At 41.2% G+C, this 26,165-nt stretch overlaps 1 protein-coding gene across 1 annotated transcript; it reads right to left on the bottom strand.

Annotated features, from left to right (window-relative positions):
* Positions 1–15,926: 15,926 nt before the first annotated feature.
* Positions 15,927–24,999, bottom strand: SPRY3 (sprouty RTK signaling antagonist 3). The gene is made up of 2 exons (XM_081564381.1): positions 24,678–24,999; positions 15,927–19,220 (listed from the first exon to the last, which is right to left on the bottom strand). Exon 2 carries the CDS (start codon positions 19,115–19,117, stop codon positions 18,251–18,253), a length of 867 nt encoding a protein of 288 aa, XP_081420507.1. The 5' UTR covers positions 19,118–19,220; positions 24,678–24,999; the 3' UTR covers positions 15,927–18,250.
* Between the last annotated feature and the right edge of the window lie 1,166 nt (positions 25,000–26,165).

The following is a 26,165-nucleotide window of genomic DNA, read 5'->3' as shown; positions in this document are numbered from 1 at the left end:
CTACAAGCTTTTGTGTGGAGTCCTTAGGTTTTCTATATATAGTATCATGTCATCCAAATGCAGGGTTTTTAAAGTTCATTGGATAGTAAGAAATCAGCAACTTAAAATAATCATGTCTATATATAGATTGCTATCTATAAATGTCATGGTAACCGCAATCCAAAAATCTGTAATAGATACACACACACAAAAGAAAAAGAAACCCAAACATATCATTAAAGATAGTCACACATGACAAGAGAACAAAAGAAGAAAGAAACAAAAAAAGACTTATAAAAACAACCCCCAATGAATTGACAAAATGAAGATAAGAACATACATATCAATAATTACTTTAGATGTAAATGGACTAGACATAGTGTGGCTGAATGGATACAAAAACAAGACTTGTATACATGCTGTCTACAAGACTCATGTCAGATCTAAGGCCATACACAGACTGAAAGTGAGGGAATGTGAAAAAATATTCCATACAAATGGAAATCAAAAGAAAGCCAGGATAGCAATACTTATGTTATATAAAACTGCCTTTAAAATAAAGACTGTTTCAAGAGACAAAGGGCATTACATAATGACCAAGAGATCAATCCAAGTAGAAGATATAACAATTGTAAAAATATATGTACTCAACATAGGAGCAGCTCAAAATAAAAGGCAAATGCTAACAGTCACAAAAAGGGCAATGAACAGTAACACAATAACAGTGGAGACTTTAATACTCCACTTAGACCAATGGACAGATTATCTGGACAGAAAATCAGTAAGGAAACAGAGGACTTAAATGACACATCAGACAAGGTGGAATAATTGGTATTTATAGAACATTCCATCTGAAAGCAGCAGAATACGCATTCTTCTCATGTGCACATGGAACATCCTCAAGGATTAACCATATGCTGGGCCACAAGGTGAACATTGATAAATTTAAGAAGATTGAAATCATATCAAGCTTTTCTATCCAATCACAATGCTATGAGATTAGAAATAAACTAAAATAAAATAGTGCAAAAAATACAAACACGTGGAGGCTAAACAATGTGCTACTAAACAACCAAGTGATCACCGAGGAAATCAAAATATACCTAGAGACAAATGAAAATGAAAGCTCAATGATCCAAAACCTGTGAGATGCAGCAAAAGCAGTTCTAAGAGGGAAGTTTATAGCAATATAGTCTTACCTCAGGAAGCAAGAAAAATTTCAAATAAACAGCCTAACCTTATAATTATTGCAGTATCATAAGCTACATTTGTCCCCAGGCTACAGGTGCCATTTGACCCAGGTGAGGTGGATAGTTTGGAGTTGTTGAAAGTAAGCTTTTCCTTAATTAAATATCTTTAACTATTCTTACCATTTGACATGGAGTTCTGCAAAATACCAATCCCTGTTGGTTTTTCTGACATTTATGTAGTGGTTTGTTGACAAAGGTCTGTATAATCAAAGCTATGGTTTTCCAGTAGTCATGTGAGAGTTGGACCATAAAGAAGGCTGAGCACTGAACAACAGATGCTTCCAAACTGTGTTGCTGGAAAAGACTCTTGAGAATTCCCTGGACAGCAAGGAGATCAAACCAGTCAATCCTAAAGGAAATAAACCCTGAATATTCATTGGAAGGACTGATGCTAAAGCTGAAACTCCAATACTTTGGCTACCTGATGCGAAGAACTGACTCATTAGAAAAGACCCTGATGGTGGGAAAGATTGAAGGCAGGAGGAGAAGCGGGAGACAGAGGATGAGATGGTTGGATGACATCACCAGCTCAATGGACATGAATCTGAGGAAGCTCCAGGAGTTAGTGATGGACAGGAAAGCCTGTCATGCTGCAGTCCATGGGGTTGCAAAGAGTCGGACACAACTGAGTGACTGAACTGAAGCTTCTTCTAAAGAAGAATATGCCTCAAACCACACTTTATTTTTTCATGATCTTGAGATTAAGAGTCTACAAAAAAAGTAGCAGGAGAGAAGGCCAGAGTTTCTGAGCACACCCAGCTGAAAGTACTGTTACAATTTCAAACAAACTTGAAGAAGATATTGGGAAAAAGAAGAAAGATAAGTTATCTCTCTACAGTTTTAGGAGTAAGAAAACATTCCTGAGTTCTCATCCTCTAGCAAGATGAATATATGAACAAAGCTCACTTTCAACAACTCCAAACTATCTACCTCACCTGGGTCAAATGGCACCTGTAGCCTGGGGACAAATGAAGCTTTTGATACTGTAATAATTATAAGAAAAACAATTGGTGCTGCGTTTTTTTTTTTTTTTTTTTTTTTACAAAATGAACTAAGCAAGTGCTGAGAGACTGATATCTAAGAACTCTAATGGTATATGCAAAATAGATAGCTAATGGGAATTTGCTGTATGTCTCAAGGAGCTCAAACAGGGGCTTTGTATCAGTCTAGAGGGGTGAGATGGGGAGGGAGATGGGAGGGAGGTTCCAGAGGGAGGGGATATATGTATACCTATGGCTGATTCATGTTGAGGTTTGACAGAAAACAACAAAATTCTGTAAAGCAATCATCCTTCAATTAAAAAATAAATAAATTTTAAAAAGAGCTCTAATAGTATGGATCTTCACTGATATATAGATTTAGAAGGCAAAATATGTAAATAATTTCAGTTCCAAACAGAGAAGATAAAACACATGGAAAATGAAGAAATTAATCAAACAATAGAGGAACAATCCTTGGGCTGAGAGAAACAGGCTGCATATGAAATGCAGTAGTTAAATGTAAGTGAGTGATATAGACTGACTAGGGATGGGTAACATAACTTAAGGACTCTTCAAACAGAAGTTCTATATTTCTAGGGAAACTCTAATGTTTAGAACTAAAAGTATTACATCATCTATGAAAAATCAGAGTTATGGATAGCAAAGGAGTGAGGCCGGAGAAGTAAACATGTTCTAAAGGTCTTATCTGGGAAAGCATGCATTTAGAAGTGGGAGAAAAGTGAAACTATTTCAGATAAATAAGAAAATACTGTAAATAAAAATATTGGAGGAGCAGTGAATTCTAACAAGGAAAACAGAAAAGTCATGTTTTCAAATAATAGTGGAGACATGTGTGTCTGAAAGTTGAGGCAACCATTAATGAAATGGTAAAGCATATTAGAGCTCACAAATTAACAAAAGGAAAACTGAACAGCTTGATCAAAACTTTTCCAAGTTTTGATGAAATGAAAATAGGGAACAATAATGTAAAATAAATAATATTTTTATTAAATAATGTATATTAAATAACATGTAAGAAATTAAACCATGTGTATGAAACACAAAATGCGGATGATCTCAATACCTCTTTAAAAGAGAGATGCTATAAAATTGGCAAAAAGTAATTTAAGCATATGTTGTCTGCAAGAAAGAAGTAAAATAAGAATAAATTGCAAATAGGAGGCTGTATGCATTCATCCATTCAACAAATAATTTATGGAATGCTTACTATGGGCCAGGCATGATTCCAATTACTGAGGACACAGCACAAATTAAAACAAAATTTCTGCCTGCATTCTCATAGGTGATGTAGGCAACAAATGAATAAATACATAGTGTATTAGGTGGTGGTGAGTGCTAAGAAGAAAATTAGAGCAGGGTAAAGGGACAGAATGATAGAGTGAGAGTTTGAGGGAATGCCTCACTGACAACATTCCACAGAAACCCAAACAAAGAACATAAGCAAAACATGTAGTTACCAGGGAGGAAGAGTGTTCAAGGTAGTGGGTACATCAAACACAAAGTACCCAGACCGTGGCAGATTTTGAGAAGAGATATGACATTATTTGGCTTATCTAATAGCTTAACAGAATCATTCTGGCCATTCTGGGGAGATAGACTATATGGAGTGCCATGAGAGAAACAGGAAGGTCTGTTAGGAGGCTATTAAAATAATACAGATGAGAGATAATGTGAGCTTGGATAGGGTAGTAGCAGTGGAGGTAGCAAAAAATGGTTGGATTTTATATATAATTTGAGTGCTATAGTCAAAAGAAATTCTTTATAGATTAGGTGTAAGGTGTTAGAGAAAGAAAAGAGTCAAGGATGGACTGAACAACTGGAAAAATAGAACTGTCACTTACCTAAATGGAGAACATTGGGTAGAAGGTTTAGTAGGAAGAAATGAAGACTTTGGTTTTAAACATGTAATGCTTCAGATATCCATTAAACATCCAAGTGAATATGGCAATTGGCTGTATACATCAGGAGTTGAGGAGAGAGTTACATGCTGGAGAAATAAAGTTTGGAGATGTCAAGATGTAAATTATTTAAAGTAATGGGATTGGATAAAATCACCTAGGGTGCAAGTATAGAAAAAAGTGTCTGAGGTCCAGATGCTAACCTTAATTTTGAAATTGTCTTTCCACCATAAACAGTTTAAAAGGTGGACAAAATACATGCAATGACAGTTTCCAGATATTAGCAATCAGGAACAAAGGATTGTGATGCCTGAGGAAAGGGAAAAAATGAGATGGACCCTATGACTGCTGAGTGCTTGGAGACAGCCTCTGGACCTTGGTGCTGAGAGAAGAATCCCAAGCATAGCACATCAGTCTTTCTGAGTTAAGACAGAGAATTGAGTTTGAGGATACTGGGATGCTAAGAATATGGGGTCTGGAGAATTGGAGAGTGGAGAATTTGTTAGAAAGAGATCCCTAGAAATCTTCACAGGGATCTTAATGAATCTTTGGCTGAATATTAATCCAGGCATGCATATGATGAAACACCATAAAGCAAATTCAATAAAAACTACCTAGAGCCCACACAAAGCTGAGAGCTATTTGAGTTGAGTTCTGTAGCTCTCAGCATTGTGTGAGCTCTAGGTAGTTGCTACTGAATTTGCTTTATGGCGCTTCATCCTATATGTGCATAGACATACCGATCTGAATGCAGAGTTCTAAAGAATAGCAAGGAGAGATAAGAAAGCCATAAGTGGAAAATGCAAAGAAATAGAGGGAAACAATAGAAAGGTAAAGACTAGAAATTTCTTCAAGGAAATTAGAGATACCAAGGGAACATTTCACGCAAAGATGGGCACAATAAAGGACAGAAACATTAGGACCTAACAGAAGCAGAAGATATAAAAAAGAGGTGGCAAGAATACACAGAAGAACTATACAAAAAGGTCTTTTTTTTTAAGGTTTTTTTTAATTAGTTTATTTTCTATTCTTAACTTTACAATATTGTATTTGTTTTGCCATACATTGACATGAATCCACCATGGGTGTACATGTTTTCCCCTTCCAGAATCCCCCTTCCACCTCCCTCCCCATCCCATCCCTCCAGGTCATCCTGGTGCACCAGCCCCAAGCACCCTGTATCATGCATTGAACCTGGACTGGCGATTCATTTCACATATGATAATTTACATGCCCCAAGATGTCTGGCTCTAGGTGAGTGATCACATCAATGACCAGTTAACCACGATGATGTGATCACTCACCTAGAGCCAGACACCCTGGATTGTGAAGTCAAGTGGGCCTTAGGAAGCATCACTACAAACAAAGCTAGTGCGGGTGATGGAATTCCAGCTGAGCTATTTCCAATCGTAAAAGATGATACTGTTAAAGTGCTGCACTCAATATGCCAGCAAACTTGGAAAACTCAGCAGTGGCCACAGGACTGCAAAAGATCTTTCTTCATTTCAATCCCAAAGAAGGGCAATGCCAAGGAACATTCAAACTACCACACAATTGCACGTATTTCACATGCTAGCAAGGAAGGTAATGCTCAAAAATCTTCACGCTAGACTGCAATAGTATGTAAACCCAGAACTTCCAGATGTGCAAACTGGATTTAGAAAAAGCAGAACCAGAGATCAAATTGCCAACATCTGTTGGATCATAGAAAAAGCATGGGAATTCCAGAAAAACATTTTCTTCTGCTTCACGGACTAGGCTAAAGCCTTTGTTTGTGTGGATCACTACAAACTGTGGAAAATTCTTAAAGAGATGGGAATACCAGATCACCTTACCTGCCTCCTGAGAAACCTGTATGCAGGTTAAGAAGCAACAGTTAGAACCAGACATGGAACAATGAACTGGTTCCAAGCTGGGAAAGGAACATGTCAAGGCTGTATATTGTCACCCTGCTTATTTAACTTATATGCAGAGTGCATCATGCAAAATGTCAGGCTGGATGAAGCTCAAGCAGGAATCAAAATTGCCGGGAGATATATCAATAACTTCAGATATGCAGATGACTCTACCCTAATGGCAGAAAGCGAAGGTGAAAGAGGAGAGTGAAAAACTCAACATTCAAAAAACGAAGATCATGGCATCCAGTCTCATCACTTCATGGCAAATAGATGGGGAAAAAAATGGAAATAGTGACAGACTTTGCTTTCTTGGGCTCCAAAATCACTGTAGATGGTGACTGCCACCATGGAATTAAAAGAAGAAAAGCTATGATGAACCTACACAGTGTATTAAAAATCAGACACATCACTTTGCCGACAAAGTTCCATCTAGTCAAAGCTATGGTTTTTCCAGTAGTCAAGTATGGATGTGAGAGTTGGACCCTAAAGAAGGCTGAGTGCCAGAGACTTGATGCTTTTGAACTGTGGTGCTGGAGAAGACTCTTGGGAGTCCCTTGGACTGCAAGGAGATCAAACCAGTCAATCCTAAAGGAAATCCGTTCTGAATATTCATTGGAAGGATGGATTCTGAAGCTGAAGCTCCAATACTTTGGCCACTTGATGTGAAGAACTGACTCATTGGAAAAGATCCTGATGCTGGGAAAGATTGAAGGTGGGGGGAGAAGGGGCAACAGAGGATGAGTGGTTGGATGGCATCACCGACTCAATGGACATGAGTTTGAGTAAGCTCTTGGAGTTGGTGATGGACAGGGAAGCCTGGTGTGCTGCAGTCCATGGAGTCACAAAGAGTAGGACACGACTGAGTGAGTGAACTGAACTGAACTCAATAGCAAAACACCCCAATAACCCAACTGAAAATGCTGAGAATCTGAATAGACATTTCTCAAAAGAAGACACACTAATGGCCAACAAATATATGAAAAGTTAGTTAGCATCACTAACAATCAGGGAAATGCAAATCAAAACCACAGTAAAATATCAGCTCATACTTGTTAGAATGCCTAATATCAAAATCACGAAAGATACCAAGTGTTGTCAAGGGTGTATGTAAATGGGAATACTTGTGTACTGTGGGAAGGAATATATTGGCAGAGCCATTATGGAAAACAGTATGGAGGTTCCTCAAAAAATTAAATGTAGAACTACCATGTGATCCAGCAATCCCGCTATTGGGTATTTATCCAAAGGAGATGAAATCACTAACTCAAAACGTATATAAGTGATATTTAAATCCAGGAGAGTAGATGAAATCACCAAGAGAGTGCGTGTAGATGAGATGAGGACTAAGAACTGAAATCATAGGCACTCTAATATTCAGAGTTCAGGGAGATGAGGAAGAACTAATAAAGATCTTGGAGAAGGAGAGATCAATGAGGTAAGACCCCAACCCTAACTCTTGAATTGATGGTCTATCACCTTTTGGTTTATTCTTCTCAGTCCCCTTCTCTTGTTTCCTGAATCACCTCCCAAATAAACAAACTACATGCAAGTCCTTGCCTTAGGTTCTGCTGGGATTTTTTTTGGGGGGGGGAAGGGGGTGGGGGAGCTAAGTTAGAGGGCATGATCAGGTAGGACAAATGCTGCTGACTGGGTAAGATGAAGACTGAGAATTGATCATTGGACTTAGGGAGGTAGAACCACTTGCCATGACATGGACAAGAGCTATTTCAATGGAAGTTCAAAAGTCTAGCTGGAGTGGGTTCAAGAGGGAATACTTCTATTTTCTCAATGATACATGGACAAGGTCAAAGGCTTAGTGGAGAAGGAAATGATAACCCACTCGAGTATTCTTGCCTGGAGAATACCATGGACAGAGGAGCATGGTAGGCTATAGTTCATGGGATCACACAAAGTCGGACATGACTGAGTGACTGAGCACAAACACACACACACACACACACACACACATACACATACACACACAGGCTAGGAGTGGAGGTATGAAGAGGTGGATGTATTGAAGGTATGATGAAAGAGAAGTGTGAAATAGCCTTTTTAAAGAGTTGGAAAATAAACTGAAGGGAGACATAAAGTCGAAATGCCTGGCAGTACTGAGGGCCCACTTGAAATTTGTAGTGTTGTGTTTTTCTCCAACTACATTCATCTGTTTAGAAAAAAAATGTGGAACAGGTGTTACATTTAGCCCAGATTCAGATCTTGCTAGGCTAGGGGTGTGCTAGGGGGAGAGAGGGTCAAGGGAATTGTTGTGATGGACCAGGGAATGTAAGTTGGGCAAAAATGACTTGAGGCAGGTGATGGCAAATTTAAAAATTGTGGGAGGGCTCAATTTTTTTTGTGGCGCTTGAGGATATGAGAGAAGGGTCAACACTAAAATTATTCTGATCTCTTTTCATGCAATTTTTTAAATCAAAATTAGCTAATTAGATACACCATTATGTATTATATACAATTCGTGTCAAGGTAAGTTCTCAGAATCTAAGAGGGCACTATTAAATATTCTGAGGCAGGTATTAACTGAGACTGTCCTGGGCAAATTGGGACATAGTATGACTCTACTCAGGGCTTCTCTTGTAGCTCAGCTGGTAAAGAATCCGCCTACAATGCAAGAGACCCCGGTTCAATCCCTGGGTTGGGAAGATCTCCTGGAGGAGGGCATAGCATCCCACTTCAGTGTTCTTGCCTGGAGAATCCCCACGGACAGAGGAAGCTGGTGGGCTGCAGTCAACAGGGTCACAAAGAGTTAGAAACGACTGAGTGACTTAGCACAGCACAGCACATGACTCTACGCATATATTTATTTATATACAGTAAGAAGTTTTTCAGAGTCATGGCTCCTCAGTTTGAAACCAGGCACATGCCTGACTATAAATTTTCTGATTGAAACTCATCAGGGCTGGCTCCTCCAACCCATACTGTCGTATGGGCTATTACATTTGTCTTCTGATTCTAAATTTGGTGTTGCTTCTGGACTTCAGGTTATATTCTAACCTTTTCTGCAGTAATTACCCCTTTTCACCTTCTCAGGTCCAATATCTCTGCTATGCTTATTTGAAGTTCTGTTGAAATAGATGTCAATGTCCTTACAACCAAATGTGACACTTCCTTTAGAACTACAGTCTGTTCACTCATTCTGTCCACATGCTATTTAATGCAGCTCATCTTAGGCTCTTGTGTTAATTGTTATCAGGCAAAGTACAAACATTTTACTGGCAGTGTAGTTATTAGAAGGAGCTATTTTGATTATTTTTTCCAGAAAATCATAGAGTCCTGAAACATGACCTCTAACAACTCAGTTTTTCCTGATTGAATATAGCCCATTGCCTCTTAATTACCTGAAAGGTAAGCCCTGCTTGAGGTAGGTCTGGATTATAAGTGCCCATTACTATACTTTTAAGCCTCTTGCTTCCTACTAATTCTATGTCTCTCTAACTACTCCCTTGAAAGAAGCATCAAGATGAAATGAAGATATATTTACTAAATAGGTTTTTAAATTTGGCTTGCAATGTGACACATAGAAACATTTTGATCATGATTTGTTTTTAATTTTTAGCATGGCTCAAGTAAGGATAAAGGTGTGCTTTGTTAAATAATGGAGAAGGGAATGGCAACCCACTCCAGTATTCTTGCCTGGAGAATTCCATGAACAGAGGAACCTGCTGGGTTACAGTTCATGCGGTCTCAAAGAGTCGGACACAACTGAGCAACTTACACTTTTTAAATGTATTTTTGCGTTTTAAAATAACTTTCAAATAAACTCTTAAAAGTCATTGGCAAAAATGACAAATTAAGAATATATATTATACTTTCAAAATAAGGAAGATATAAGAAATTCATGTTATAAGTGGTACAGAATTCAATTTTTACCAAATAAACAAGTAGCCAGAAGTATGACTGCTAATAGGAGAATAGAAGTGGCCCCATCTGGAATTTCCCAGTATCTGGAATGGACAGGACAGAAATGGGTCTGGATACTCTATTCTGGGGCCTGGAGGTCAGGAAACATGTTCCTTGTGGTTATAGATCATTCTGGGGATACTACATCCCCGAATAATATACTTCCTCACATCAGAAAGCCACTTCCCTCCTTTCTGGCTTCTATAGCAGTAGCTCTTCCTAATGGGTAGCCCTCCCTCCTGGCTTTTCATGCATACTGCCTTTAAGAAGAGGTGTCCTTTTTTTGAGCCCCTTCCCTTCAACCTCTGACAGATCTCAGGAATGGGATCTACAAGTCCCATAGAAGTGGAAGTGTTAGTCCCTCAGTCATGTCCGACTCTTTGTGACCCCATGGACTGTAGCCCACCAGGCTTCTCTGCCCATGGGATTCTCCAGGCAAGAATACTGGAGTGGGTTGCCATTCCCTTCTCCAAGGGATCTTCCCCATCCAGGGATCGAACCCAGGTTGCCTGCATTGCAAGCAGATTCTTTACCATCTGAGCCACCAGGGAAGCTGAGAAAGCCTAGGCTAATTCAATCCTAAGGTCACATTGTAACTGACCAAGTTTAAGAAGTCCGGCTGTCTCATTGATTTTGTATTTCTTTAATCCCTATCCCGGTGAGGTAGAGAAATAAAAGAATGACCTCTGTCCTCATTTGCTGATTTCTTTGATTGTCACTGAGACCAAGTTTACTTTAAAGGTACAGTCTTCATACACGTTATGTAGGCAGACAGAGTACCCAAATGATTGATGGATTAAAACTTTTTTCAACTTTCTTTTTTTTTTAATTAGTTTATTTATCTATTTTTTAACTTTACAATATGTATTTGTTTTGCCATACATTGACATGGCCACCAACTTTCATTATGTTGTTTTAGACAGCCTCACATATGTGTTGTACATAGTGAAAAAGTTGGCTTAAAACTCAACATTCAGAAAACTAAGATCATGCCATCCGGTCCCCTCACTTCATGGCAAATAGATGGGAAAACAATGGAAACAGTGAGACTTTATTTTTTTTTGGGGGGGGGGTTCCAAAATCACTGCAGATGGTGACTGCAGCCGTGAAATTAAAAGGTGCTTGCTTCTTGGAAGAAAAGCTATGACTAACCTAGACAGCATATTAAAAAGCAAAGATATTACTTTGCCAACAAAGGTCTGTCTAGTCAAAGCTATGGTTTTTCCAGTAGTCATGTATGTATGTGAGAGTTGGACCATAAAGAAAGCTGAGTGCTGAAGAACTGATGCTTTTGAACTGTGGTGTTGGAGAAGACTCTTGAGAGTCCCTTGGACTGCAAGGAGATCAAACCAGTCAATCCTAAAGAAAATCAGTCCTGAATATTCATTGAAAGGACTGATGCTGAAGCTGAAACTCCAATACTTTGGCCACCTGATGCGACGAACTGACTCATTGGAAAAGACCCTGATGCTGGGAAAGATTGAAGGCAGGAGGAGAAGGGGACGACAGAGGATGAGATGGTTGGATGGCATCATCGATTCGATGGACATGAGTTTGAGTAAGCTCCAGGAGTTGGTGATGGACAGGGAGGCCTGGCGTGCTGCAGTCCATGGGGTCACAAAGAGTCGGACACGACTGAGCGACTGAACTGAACTGATAACATTCCTCTGCATTTGGGCATAACCTTGTACATTAAAATATGCTTCTTTCATGGCTCTCACAAAAGCTCTAGCTCTTCATTTTGAACTGAAAATGAAAGTTGCTCAGTCGTGTCCAACTTTTTGTGACCCCATGGACTATACAGTCCGTGGGATTCTCCAGGCCAGAATACTGGAGTGGGTAGCCTTTCCCTTCTCCAGGGGATCTTCCCAACCCAGGGATTGAACCCCGGTCTCCCGCACCGCAAGCGGATTCTTTACCAAGTGAGATATCAGGGAAGCTCTATCTTCATTTTACAGATGAGGAAACCAAAGATCCAGAGACTGCACAGGGTAGAGAAAGACCAAAACCCTGGCCTATGAGTCAGCAGATCTGGATTCTCATATTCCTGACTTTGTCCCTGTGTGTTTATGAACGAGCTGTTTCCCCCTCTGAACTTCAGTATCCAAATTTATCGAACGGGATGATTGAGCTTTCTCAACCCTGTTTGCATATTATAAACACCTGGAAGCTTTTAAAAAATCCATTCCTCAGCCTCACCTCAAAAGACCCTGATTTAATTGGTTTCAGGGTACTGTAATTTCCATATCACTAAGAAGCCAATCCAGGTAAAGCCACAAATTCAGTCTGGTATTTCTCTATAAAGGAGAGAAGCACTGTCATTTAGCAGAAGATTCAAATACTATGGGGATATGTCCTGGAACGGAGTTTGAACGGCTGAGAGTTTTAGTGTGCATACCCTAACTCTGAACCTCTAGGGGAGACTTCAAGGCTCTATCCATCTCTCTCTCTCTCTCTCTCTCTCTCTCTCTCTCACACACACACACACACACACACACACACACACACACACACACACACAAAATCATTCCAGCGGAAGTACTATAGTAGTTTGAAAAAAATAATACTGATTTAAGTCAAGGACAAGTTTAAGTATACAGCCAAGCCAAGATATTAGTAAAATGGAGTTTTGGGGTGACAGAAATAACTGATTATAGACCTTTTTTCTTTCACACGGTTTTTTCTTAGCTTTTGTTTTTCTTTCTGAACCTATATATAGTATTCACACAACTTTTTTACTCTTTTCCCTTCAATATAGCTTATGTATTAAGATGGGCCTGGAAACTTCTCCTTATTGGAGGGCTTAACCCCCATTGGAAGGGGACTCTTTAAAATTTTAGAGTAAAATTAAGCCAACTAATCTTTGATATTACAAAAATTAGTGTTCCTTTTGTTTTTAGAGTTTCTTTTTGTCATCAGAATGGTAGTACTTTGAAGGCTAAGATTTAAAGTGTGGACCTAGCAGAATAAGGCCAAGGGAGTTCTTCAGTCCCCCTTAGTTGATGCCTTAGGATGCATGTATGGCTCATCTCATCTTATCACAACAGAACATAAATGACTTGAGCTTAAAGCCCTGTATTAATAAATCTGTGGTGTTCGCCTGAAGGATTATCTCTGGTTTCTTTCCTTAGCGACTGGCAACAGCACTGTTGGTCGGTTCTTCAAGGACTTGGCGATTTCCTAATCCTTGTCATCTGTGTCTTTTATTATCAGAAACATGACCATTATCTAATACAGTCAAAAGGATTGCCTTAATAAGTTGGACAATGACAGCTTATGTGTCATGATTACCGTCTTTTTTCCCAGGGGACTGGCCAGCAAATACATGTGGAAGCAACATATATAACTTTGAAATGACAGCAAGGTCCCTAAACAGTGAGCAGTGTTGTTCACAAGATGTCTTTCCTTGAAAGCTATGTGTCTCGTTCATTCCGGCCTTTGAAAGCAGTAACACTGGTTTAAGGATAAAGATAAGGATATGGGCCTGGATTGTTACTCCTCATTTCCATGCAGAAAGAAACCCTTAGAAGCTAGTTAGAGAATTTTTGGTTTAGGAATGCAAATTTAATATGTTTCTCAGCACAATAAAGCCTTACATGCTTTAAAGATTATAGGTTATCTCCAGCTCATTTTCAATGAATCTGATTAAAGATGTAAGGGAAAGGCAGCAGCCTAGTGTACCAGTTTAAGTTCATATGTCTCCCTTTATACACACACTTCCATTGCTATAGTGGAACCACAATGCTCCCCCATTGCTGCTAAGGCTGAAAATGCCAAAATTCATGCTTGGGCACCCACACATGCATTACCCAAAAGCACAGGGGAGTTAGTATTCCACAGAGAAGGTATTTGACTAATAAGATGGGAGATAGGATGTGAAGTCTCCTCTCTTCCTCACCCAGATGAACTGAGATACAGTATGGCCTATCATAAGAGACTGAGAAATTAGCTTGTCATGAAACAGATTGCTCTCCTTTCCTCCTGACCTCTTTTTCCTTACTGCTATTTCCTTGGGATTTCATGTAAGCTTTTGCTTCAAACTCTAATTTCTAAGAAACTCAGACCAGGACATCCAGAAATTAGGAAGTCTGGAATTAAGTCATAATTCCACCCAAATTTATAACCATGTGACTTTACCTTCTTTCTTTTTGTATCTTTTCCTCTAGCTATAAAATGTTGATATTGGAGTAGAACTTCTTTAAGGGTCTTTCCAACTCTGAAATAATGCCAAGGTATATAATGTCTGTGTGAAGTAAGTGATGGGAAAAGGTGGTATACTAACCAATGGACATCAGTGGATTACTTACATGTGAATCAGGAGAATGCACTCAGTATAATCAGTGAGCTTGAATGTTAACAGCTCCAACCAATCTCAAGTTCCAAACATAGATTTAGTTCTACTTTCTGCAGAAAGGAATTGAATTAATTTCCGGGGTCTTTAAAGAGAAAGCCAAATAAACTCTTACCCTCTCTAGCAAAGTAAAAATACTTCTCTACTGGCTCCATATCATAAGCTGATTGAGAAATGGTAACTGGCTGCAAACCAAACATGTTTTCAAAGAGGGAAGTGGAGATCTGTAATGGCTCCATCTTGCAAAGCAAGATAGCTAATATATGATGTCTGTAACTATTGCTTCACTCCTAACATAGGAGCACATGTGTTTCAACTCTTAGGGTGCAGGTGGCCTGGAGTCAGGGAAAGAACTATTCACAATCTGAGGTTTATTACACCGTGAGGACTTATACTATGCTCCAAACTTCTATACCTGACTCTGGAGCATTGACTGTGGAGTCAGACAGGCTAGGTTCACATCTTAGTTTCAGCATTTACAAGCTTTGTAACCTTTGGCAAGTCATTTAACCCCTATCAGTTTCTCATTTGTAAAATAGCAATCATAATACTACATACATTGTAGAGCTGTCTTGAGAATTAAATGAGCTAAATAGGCAATGTGCTTGAAATAGTACTTAGCACAGAGTAAGCACTATGCAAGTGTTCACTATATTTATTACAGCTATTGTGATGAGGAAAGATGGGCTAGAACCAAAAAAAAAAAAAAGGCTCTTGGCTAAAGCCATATGAAATGTATCAAGGGACCAATATGTGGAAAGCAGTAGATTTAGGGGATAATAGATGATTTAACTGCAAAAAAATGCTAAGCAGGAAACACCCTCTAAATATTCCTGTTTATACAGTACATGACACAAAGTAGAAAAATAATGAAAACAGAGCCTCTCTGCAGGATTTAGAGTTCTTTCATATATATTTTAAATATACATGTGCAATACATTAAAATATATAGAGATGTGTGAATATATATTTACATATGTAAATATGTGTGTGTGTGTGTGTGTGTGTGTGTGTGTGTGTGTATCTCACCAAAGGGCTACATATGCACACTCACTCACATGTCCATGTGCATACCCCAACAGGACCCATCTATACATAAACCAGATGCAGTCCATATCAGGCCAACTTGGATGCAAATGAAAGCCCTAATTCAGCAGACTGCAGATTGCAACTGCATTTACGTAATCCTCCAGTTCCTTCTACCAAGTGTAAGGCCATTTAGAAATACACTGAGAAGAGCTCGTCTGGGTGTATGGCAGACCCCAGGGCCCCTCTGGCAGTGCACAATTTGCCTGAGTAAGGACTGCAGGATTGAGATATCAAGGAGCTAGCTATCAAGGAGGAGGGACTTGTGTTATGTTGGGCCCTGAAACTAATAAGCAAACATCAATAGAATAACTTTAGCTCCAAGAACAAAGCACTAGTGTCATAGAATCCTTATATATCTCAGCTTTAAGCAAATTTCAGGCAGAAGCGAAGAGAAGTGTGTGTTGCTACTCATCACCATCCAGTGTGACCCAGAGAACTGGGCCCAGCTTTTAGGGGTGGATAAGTTCAAAGGTCAATCAGGCAGACTTGGAAGATAAAAGGAAGTCACTTAAAACGGAAGGACTTGAAAGCAACATAAGAGGTTACAGGGATTGGTTTGGGTTTATAAATGTTCCAAGAAGCCAAACCTTGTATATGGCACCATTTGCAGCAATATCATTAACATTATTAATAATCATCAATAACATATTTATATATACAAAAATAGAGCAAAGCAATTCTATAAGAGGAGGTGAAAGTGAAGGTGAGGGTCTCTGCAGCTCAAATGTCAGTACACTTCAGGAAGATTCAGAACCAACAAAGACTGAGTGGCACGTATTTCTACAGTATATAGCCAAGAAGGGGACATCAAAGCGTTCCCTTTCCCTTCCCCCTGTGTAGGACTATACATTTCTCCCCACCTTTCCACGCTGTAATACATATCCATGCACACTTTAAAAGAGATGAGGATATATAGAGTCTGGAAGTCTTAAACTAAGTTGGAGCACCTTGGTTTCAAGCAAGTGCCCTTCATCTTTGAATTCCTTAGTGAATTTTGTATTCACTGACAGAGGGAAACTGGATCTAATTCTTGTCTTTTAACAGCAGTCCTTAGGAGCCTGCCATCACCACTGCAGCCTTTTCCCATTGAAGGTGAATCACAGCACAGGCTCTTAGTATTTTTTAAAAAACAAAACAGAAGTCAGTTCTCTGCATGATACATCTTTCATCTCGGTTTTCCACTGTTGCTGAAATTTAGGTTCTCAGGCAACTGCCATTGCAGACAAAGCCAACAGCAAGCACAGTGTGTGCGGCAAAGGGTAGGTGCAGTGGCAAAGATACAGCTTAATTAGGGCTTCCTTAAGCTTTTCTTTTCCACACTTGAGCTTCTATAAGATGACAGAGCCAAAGGTGATGTCCACTGGGGGAAGCCTTGACATTTGAAAGGGAGTTAGCTACCCACTATGCCCCGCATAAAGACCACCACACTAGGTAGGCATGATTCCTGAAGACTGAATGGGTATGGCTTTCTGTCATTGTTAATAGAGTCCTAGGAGAAATTTTCCATGACTTAATGTGGTGCAGTGTAGAGAATATTGAACCAGGAGTCAGAAGGCCTGTATTCCAGGCCCAACTCTATGAACTTTGTGTGCAACCTCGGGCAAATCTCTTCCTATTTCTAGGCCTCAGTTTTCCCATCTGTAAAATAAGGGCATTGAACTAGATTAACAGTTAAGATTCCTCCCAGCTCTAAAGTTTTATGACTTTTTATGTCCATTATTAAGGCCTGAGCCATGCAGTCTCAGGGCAGTTAGCTTCTAAGAGAAAAACAGACCTCTGTAATATCCTTTGCTTTGTTCATTTAGCTATAAAGCACGTCTGCCTTTGGCACTTGGGTCAGACATACAAAGTTATGAGCATCCTGGTTTACTATCCTACTCAGCATGCTAGTGGAATCTGTCAGTACTCTAAGGTGATTATTGGGAAAGGGAGTAAAACTTCAACTCATTAAACCTGGAAATATAAGTTAAGTTTGCCTCATATGCTCACAAACTGGTGAGTGTGGTTATGAGTGCACACACACACTATTGCTAGTGATCAGTTCATTACAGTAATCAATTTCACTTAATAAAGATTAGTAAATAGTATAACATAGCAGAGTTTGGCATCAAAGGAAATACCAATGGGGAAAAAAAAAAAACAAACAGCACTTCTTGACGTGTTAGAGGAACAGGCAGGAGGAGAAAAAAATCTGATGGAACACAATAGAAATACCTGCAGAGAAAGGATTAGTCTGAGAGGGAAGGAAGGAAAGAGAGGAAGGTAGGGAGAGAGAAAAAAAAAAGAGAGGAAAATTAGAAGTAGAGAGGGCGAGAATGAAGCGGGAAGGAGTACAAAACAGAGTTAACACAAGAAGAGGAGGAAATGAGGGAGAGAAAAGACCAGCAAGAGAGGGGCAGTAAACAAGGAGAAGGGGTCAGATTCCCTGGAATATTGAACACTGTTCCACACGGACCTGTGAAAACCATCTAACAGGAAAGCTTCCAAAGGCACTGTGGAAAGCAGAGTGATGCTCAGAGCCTGCATCGAGAGGTATCATGTTGGGGAGCCCCTAAACCTCCACGTTGCTGGCTCTGCCAGCCCTCAGTGTCCAAATCTCATGCTTCTACATCACCTGAATTGGCCATGACAGCCATAAAGGCTGAGATGGTAGGGTCTAAAAAGATTGAAGGGGAGTGGGACAGATACTGTGAGAAAGAACAAGGCATCCTGCGCCAGGATGTACTCGACCATTCCCCTGACACTGCAGGAACGAAACTGGTGAGCCCTAATTTTGGCTACTTTCCTTCTCCTCCCCTTCGTCAAAGATGAGGCCTATGCTTTACCGATGGGGGCTGGGAGAAAGCTCTGGATCCCTTTGGTGGGAAGGTCACACAGCCTTTTCCTGGGCCTTGGGGAAGGGCGCGCTACCAGAAGAGATTTTTCTGCACACAGTGTTGGTGTGCCTCTTACAACGGCAGCCTGGTCGCCTGAGACTATCATAGCCCTGCTGGCACAGATGGAGGCATCCACGGGTAGGCAGGTAGCAGCACAGGCAGGGTAAGAAGAGGGAGATGAGGCTCATGGCTGCCCAGCGGACGAAACAAGAGCCAGGCCCACAGGAGCAGGGCTCATCGGCGCAGTTGTCTTCATCGTCAGTGGAACAGTGGTAGAAGAGGCCCTTGACACAGCAGAGACAGGTGCCATAATCTAAGAGGCTCTCAGCAGAGCAAAGGCAACGCTGGTTGCATAGCCAGCAAGCAGGGAGAGGGCGAGCTGCTGTACAGAGGACACACTTGCAGCGCCCACACTCCTCACAGATGAAGAGGTGCTCACTGGGGTGCACGGCAGATTGCTCAGCTTCTCCCTTCAGAGCACCATCAGCCTTTGGGTGGGCTCCTGCTCCAGGCTGGGTTCGGATGATGGACTGGCCTGAAGGTGAGGGCGTAATGCTGGCCAAGAGCCTTTGATCAGAGGCAGTGGTACTATGGGACATTGAGCTGGCAATGCTAGACTGGCTCAGATGCTGAGGCAAGGGCTGCAACTGATGGCACTGGCTCAGACTGCGGGGCAGAGCAGTGGGCATGGTAGCCAGGGACCAATCAGATTTGTGGGTGTGCACGATAAGGGAAGGGCTGGAGAGGGCCTGTTTACAGGGAACTGGAGGACGGTCCACATAATCATTGCTAGCATGAGTAGAGCGCAGCTGTTCAATAGGCAGAATTTGTTGGAAATCATCTGTCACTGCGGCATCCATTTTGCCTCGATTCTTGAGTTCTGAGTGGTTTTGGGTCAGGGTGGCACTTATGGTGATAAAGAGCCCTTGTAGTTACATGGGTCTCAGGGCACATCAGAAAATCCTAGGAGAGAAAGAATAGAAACAATAAATAAGAACACATAGGCATGAGTCCCTTGCAGGAAACCAACAAAGCTCAGGCCCCTATCTCCAGCACTACCTTAAATCACTTTAGTCCTCATGTTACTCCCTGATTCTGTAATTGACCTCACCTATTTTTTTACAGGCATGTCCGGTCTTCTCATCCAGACTATAAAGCACATTGGGAGCAAAGATCTGATTGTGGATTCCTTTTGTATTTCATCATATGACTAGGGTCACAGAAGCAGTTAGCTCATTCAGGTGTTTCCTAACTGAGAAATCTAGGCCTTGAGCATCAAAATTCTAATCCAACTTTCAAATGCAAAGGTCACATTTTGAGATTTTACAGAAAAACCCAAAAGAATTTTTTGGCCAACCCAATACATATATATATATATATATATATATATATATATATATATATATATATATATATATACATCAAAGCTTTCTTTTCAGTGAAATTTATAAGCATAAATAAATAAATGATACAGGACACTGCTTGATTCAATGAATATAGGCAAGCAAGCAAGATGCAATAATATTAATAGCAGAGATATGGCAAAGACACAGAGGGCAGAAATTAGACCATCTATAGAATAATGGGAAAGAAGGCTTCCTAAGAATAGAAAAGAGCCAAGACTAATCATCTTGCAGTTCTCCTCACTTCATAAGCTGCTTTAATTTATTGAGGAGGTAATTCTTTTAAATGGCGGCATGACTCCAGAGTCAAACTTTTGTATACACAGGAGTAACCCTGGTGATGGGGGAACCATAAAAGAAGAGACCTAAATTAATTCAAATATCACCTGTAATTGTACTTATTACGACCCTAAGTCAAGTCTATACTGGGGAGATTTATTAGGCAGAATCTGCTTGGACTGCTTTTCTCTATCTTTACCTTATGTAATAAACATTGGCTTTCTTAAAGAACAGCAATGCTTTTATACAAAATTTAACCTAAGCTGAATATCTGGAAAATATATTCTCTCCTGATTTGATTGAGCCTAGTACTGATAATGATGACCACGAGGAAAATACTGTTCCAACAGTAGATTATTGCTTTGCACCATCTGGAAGACTGAACAGCCTAAAAAGGAAACCTAAACAAAAATCTAAGACTCATCTTTGAGGCATTACGACCTAGGAAACACTAGCATGAATAAAGTATACATTTGAAATCCATCAGATTTCAGGCCTCCTCAAAATGGATAGATTACTCACACTACTGTACGGGCTGGAAAGCTTGAATGAGCAATAGAAAAGAACAAGTGACAGAGGATAGTGCTTGATTAGGTTTCCATAAACAAGCAAGCACGACACTGAAATGTGCCCAAAGCTCAATAGCAAGAAAAAAAAAAAGATATGGTTCATATAGGACTGAGTGGCTAATAATACAATCGGACTCATCGCCTTTTGAGGCTATATCCCCAGGCAAACCTATTTAGTTGAATTTACATCTGTTCATGTTTTAAAAAGAAGATTTAGTTTGGTTAAAAATAACTTTTCTGGCACATCACATCAAAAAACCAGTCTGACTATAATTTCACTTTTTAGTTACTTGTTTCAGTGTTACTCAATACAGCACAAGAAAATGCAGATAAACACTATGGAGATTCTAAGTCTCAAATACGTAACCTTTGTCAAATCACTTACTTCTTTTGGGCCTCAGTTCCACTATCTATATAATTATAGGGGTGGCCTAGGTGATTTTCAAGGACTCTGCCCCACTATGGTCTGTAATTATATAACTATACAATTTGACAAAAGAATTCTCTTCATACCTTCTACATCTTCAGCCCTTGAGGGTAAACTGGGCAACATGCCCTTGTTTACCCGGGCATTCAAAAGCAAAATGGGTTGGACTCACAGCCCCCCTGAGGTGTTACACCCCTACCTTTGCTGTACCTTTGTTAAGACTCACAGTCCCAGCATTAGAAAGGAACAGGTAGTTTTCATTTGAACACCCAAATAAACAAAGACACGTTGTTCGGCCAGCTTGCAGGGTGTGTGGATAAGAGTCTTGGATTGGGAAGAGTCTTTTGACAACTATGTAAGAAATGAATGCATTCCCCATTGATAAGAAAAATAATGTGTGGGGCCCTTTACACTGTATAAAGAATAATACATATGCTGGATGCATTTTTGACTCACTGATTTCCCAAAGGAAACTAGATTTGAACATACTGGAAATTCCAAGGATCAATAACTCAAAGGAAAGCATTCAAGGTCTTGACATTACAGGAGATAATCATATGGGATTCCAAGGATGTTACTAGATATCTCAGAGATTTGCCCAGAAGGTTGAAAACTAAGCTTGGAGGAATCTAGGTCATAATAGAAATGACTCAGAACCATGAGGGGATTCTATCTTGGCAGCAAAAGGGTATACAGTGTTCAGGTTACGAGAGTGTATTTGGATATTGATTAGACTGCTGCAAGACTGGAGAGTTCAAATACTTGGTTGCGTGATTAAAGGAAGCTTTGGGCATCAGTCTGGGATGATGAACTATCACTGTCTTGCTTCCAGATAAGGGGATTGACAAGATGAACTTGGAAGGTTTCGTCCTGCTCTATAAAATCTGTCTGAGAATGAAGAGTGGAAGATCTGCAATATAGTGGGCAGTAGGACCTGGGTAAAACCAGGGTATTGAGGAGGATAAACCAGTATTGAATGACAATAAATTGTTTGCCATTCCGGATGTGCTGAATCTGATCTGGCTAACAGGATGAACTGAAATAGATACTGTAGGGGAAGGTAAGTGGAGGCGGAGTGGAGTGGAGAAACAAATAGACAAGGGGACTGCTGCAGCCCACAGATTAGATGAAAAACTACTACTACTGCCTGCATGTTTAGGATTCAGAAACCCACTCATTAAAGGGCCATTCATTGTGAGCAGCAACAGTGAAGCAACGGACTGTGCTGCGGGTCAATTCCATATTCTATGAAGTGAGAGAGAGAATATACATATCACATATGATTAAATAGGAGCCAAGGTGATTACAAGTCTTGGCTGCACATAGATGGGATCTAGTGATTTCTGTCACGTAGTGCCTCTGCAGTAATGAATGATGCATTGTAAACCCACTCCCATCTCGGTCCCTCTGGCCAGGTGCTCATAGCTTTCTCAACAGTTTTTCTGTAGCCCTGAAATTTGCTATGTTCAACCTAAACAGAAATGTCTTTTCTTATGCCAACTTGGGGACTCGAAAGCTAAAGCCATTCAAGAAATGCTGTTTGTTAATGAAAGAAAAATGTCTTTTCTCCCTGGAACCGAAAAGCTGCCATGTTGAGACTAAAGTTGCAAACTTTCCTAGCTAAAGCCCTTCTATGCTAACACCCTTAAGAGGCTTTTGCTTTTGGTGATAAATCCTTTCTGATATGGTATGACTCAATCTTGATTTCAAGGAAGAAGGGAAAAGAGAAGGCTGGCTCCTGTTTTCCCCTGTTCCTATGGGTTCAATGCTGTTTTGTACCTTACTGTGTAACGGCTCTGGGGTGTGTTACTTTTTTTTTTTTTTCTTTTCTGTGCTCTGCTGTTATATACACTCGCTCTCAGAATAACCGAAAGCAAACATAGGGGGGATTTCTGCTATGGCTTTCTGTGTTTTCTTAGTTCTAGTGTTCCAAAGTCTGCTCTCTCAAAATCCCTCTCTGTGCAAAAGCATTTGCATCTCTATCAAAGCACTCCCCCCTGACAAATACCAAGTTGTATATAGTTTACATTACTAACCTCTCAGCCACTGAGTGGGCCTCCCTCCTACCACATACATCTTGTTGGAGCTGCCAGGTTCTCACCACATTTAACTCTTAACTTGTCACTTTGCTACCCTAGTCCTATTCATTACCTTCACAGTTTCATTAAGACACACAGCAGTTTATTTCCAACCAGAGAGTCTTGCAGTTGTAAGAGCTTGCCTTTGTAAAGATAGGGGTGTTTTAGTGATGAGCCATACAAGGAAAACTTGTCATATCAAGTGAATTCACAGACTTCCAATCCTGAAGAAAATGCCAGTTGTTCATTTAAGAAGTAGAAATCTTTCTTTAAACCCCAAATTCTTTTCTAAGAGATAGGAAACTGAGTTCTGGGTGACTGTGGGCAAGTGACTTCTGTTCCAGGCCTGTTTCTTCATCTGCAAAATGAGGGTGGGTATTAAAGGAAGGTTTGAAAAGTCCTTTCTTGTCCTTATGCTCTGAATTTTTATGCTGGGTTTGCTGGTTGTATTCCTCTGCCTCGGAAGTCTTTCATGAAGAATTAGCGCCCTTTCCCTCAGGTTCTTTACTTCCCCACTAACTCAACTTCTCAACTCTGACTCCAAGTCACCCAGATCACTCACTAACTAGATTGTTTCTCAGCTAGAGAGACCCAAAACAGAACACAAACAAAAGGCCAAAATGGATAGAACGGTACAACAAAGTCTTAGAAATTTTTATTTAGACGTTTAGGGAACAGGATCAATACTTCTTTGGGGATAAAAAGCTAGCCTGTGCCTTATTTGTATGTATGTATGCAGCTGACTTGTTGGGAACATGATTTAACACCTGGTATAGCCAAATTATGTTACAGTGAGGCTTTAATGCACCCAGAAAAGCAACAATAGTTTGCATTTCAAAATAGATTTTCCGTTTAAGAGTTCAAGGTCTGTTTTCCATTCATCGAACATGGGTTTGCAGCATACAGAGGCCAATGGCAACGATCATTAGACAAACAGAAAGGAGTGTGCACCATGGCCCTAGGTCCTATCAAACGTCTATTGGCTAGACATGCTGACAGGTTCTCACTGTGGACAAAATTTCCATATGCCACACAGAGACATGTGCACACACACCCCGGCCTGGATCCAAAGATTTCTAAATCATTGCTCTGACTCAATGTAAGTAGGGGGTTATGCCGTGTCAGCTTGCGCCATTTCTACCCAGGGCAAGGTGATGTGATGAAATCTGAGCGATGCACAGCCCAGACTTGTGAGCCAATCGGAGACTAGCCCTGCACTGACAGGATGCCCGCTGGGCAGCCAGACTGGCCTCAGCACGGGTTCCCCCTACGTTTTCAGCTTGGGTGGTTAGGCTGCGCTACCCAGGGCTTAGGCAAGCCCCACAATTCATCTTAAGGTCAACAGCCTAGAAATTCCATTGACATCGGGCTGCAGGAAGAGTGATTTCGAAGTTCCCTTTCGATTTAGCCATGTCCAACAGGGAGAGTTTTCTGCAAGGGGCTGTTTCATTGAAATCTCAGTTTTATTTCACCCATGCGCTTGAGCTTGTTCGCGTGCACAGACACGCTCTCTCTCTCTCTCTCTCTCTCGCGCTCTCTCTCTCTCACACACACACACACACACACACAGACACACACACACGCACGATGATGGGAATGAATGGCAATGTGTGCATTGCATAGAAAGGATTCTGAGGTCTTGAGGAGCTCATCGCTCAGCTTACCTTGAAGCAAGGGCTGAGCCATGCTGAGAGAAGCCGAACTCATGGTCCATCTGGCTCAAAGGACCTCTTCTCCCGAGGCTTTAGGTTTCTCCACCTCTCTTCGGAAAGTCTGAATGAAAACTCCTTCCCTGGCAGTGGAGCCAGAAACAGAGATAGTTCTGTCTCGGGCTTTCTGACACAGCACAGAAAAGGGAAAGGGAAGAAGGGGGGAAAAAGAGAGAGAGAGAGACGGTGGCGCTGAGGAGGAGAGTCGGACTTGTAGTGGCAGATACTTTGTGTAGATTTTCCATGCAGATCTCAATCCTGATGCACGTATTCCCCAAAGAAAGCTCAGCAGGGTAAGTTGTTCACCTCCTCCTCTTTCTCCTCCTCCTATTTCTCCTCCCCGTCCTCCCCCGCCTCTTTCTCCTCCCCCTTCTCCTCCTCCTCCTCCTTTTTTTTCCCCTCCTCCAGGCTTTTCCTTCCCCTTCTCTTCCCCTCACCCGCCCCTCCCCCTTCCCTTCTCCCTCCTCCCCCTCCTCTTCCCCTGATGCCTCCGCCTCGGTCTCCCTTCCCATCTGACAGCTGAACCGAAGCCGCAGCAACTGTGGTGGGAGACCCGGGGTCTCTCGACCGAGCCAGAGATACCGCTAGGGTCCGATGATTTGTGTCGCTTCGGGGGTGTGGGTAGAGCATCCGCAGAGAGCGGAGCGGTGGGGTGGTGGGAGGCGGGAGGAAGGGGGGATGAGATCGCAGTGTGTGTGCAGCTTGCTCGGCGAGCCCGCTGTTTTGTGAATGTAGACATTTTCTCGAGGTCTTGTGAATGGGTTATACGGGAGGATGGGAGGGAAGAGATTTAATGCTCCTTGTTAGAGCCTCTCTCTCTAACCCCCCCCCCCACACACACTCCAGCCTCCCCCCCCCTCCATTTGCTTTCCCGGAGCTATAGCTCTTAATGCTTGCCTAAGTGGCGTCATCCCAGTTGAAATTGAATCGACCCATTAGAACTCCCCATAGGAATCTCTGTATCCGGTCCCCGGGTAATGACTGAAACAGGATTTAAAGGGGCTTGGGGGTGGGGCGGAGAGGACCGATTTTAAGGAGTCCTCATTTAAATATCTCCGCCAATTGCGGTCCCACCGAACCATTCAGCCCTGATTGAGTGATCGCAGCTTCAGTTGGCCAGAGACCGCGCTTCTCCTTTGTTTCAGGGTCTCTCCCACCTCTTTTGCACATTCGTTCCCATTTTTTGAGCACTAATAATGATTATCCATCCATCATCCATTGAGGAACCATTCCTTTTCCTTTCTGGGTTGAGTATGTTATATATCCAGCAAATATTTGTCAGTGCCATCTTTTGTGCTTGGTATTGTGGATTCAATAAGGAAGACCAAATTCCTGCCTTCAGGGGGCCTTCTTGGGACTGCCAGCCTCCAGAAAATAATGAAGCTTTGGCCATTTTCTCTTAAAGTGAAGGACAAAGCTTTCTGGAAATGATCCTCAGTGCAT

The sequence above is a fragment of the Giraffa tippelskirchi genome, chromosome X, assembly GCF_054371585.1.
Source record: "Giraffa tippelskirchi isolate mGirTip1 chromosome X, T2T-mGirTip1v1.2.pri, whole genome shotgun sequence".
Classification (NCBI taxonomy): domain Eukaryota; kingdom Metazoa; phylum Chordata; class Mammalia; order Artiodactyla; family Giraffidae; genus Giraffa; species Giraffa tippelskirchi.
This window is presented reverse-complemented; position numbering and strand designations above follow the sequence as displayed.

What these genes read in the sequence shown, in the direction of transcription:
- SPRY3 (XM_081564381.1), bottom strand. Translation starts at nt 19,117, where the DNA reads ATGGATGCCGCAGTGACAGATGATTTCCAACAAATTCTGCCTATTGAA.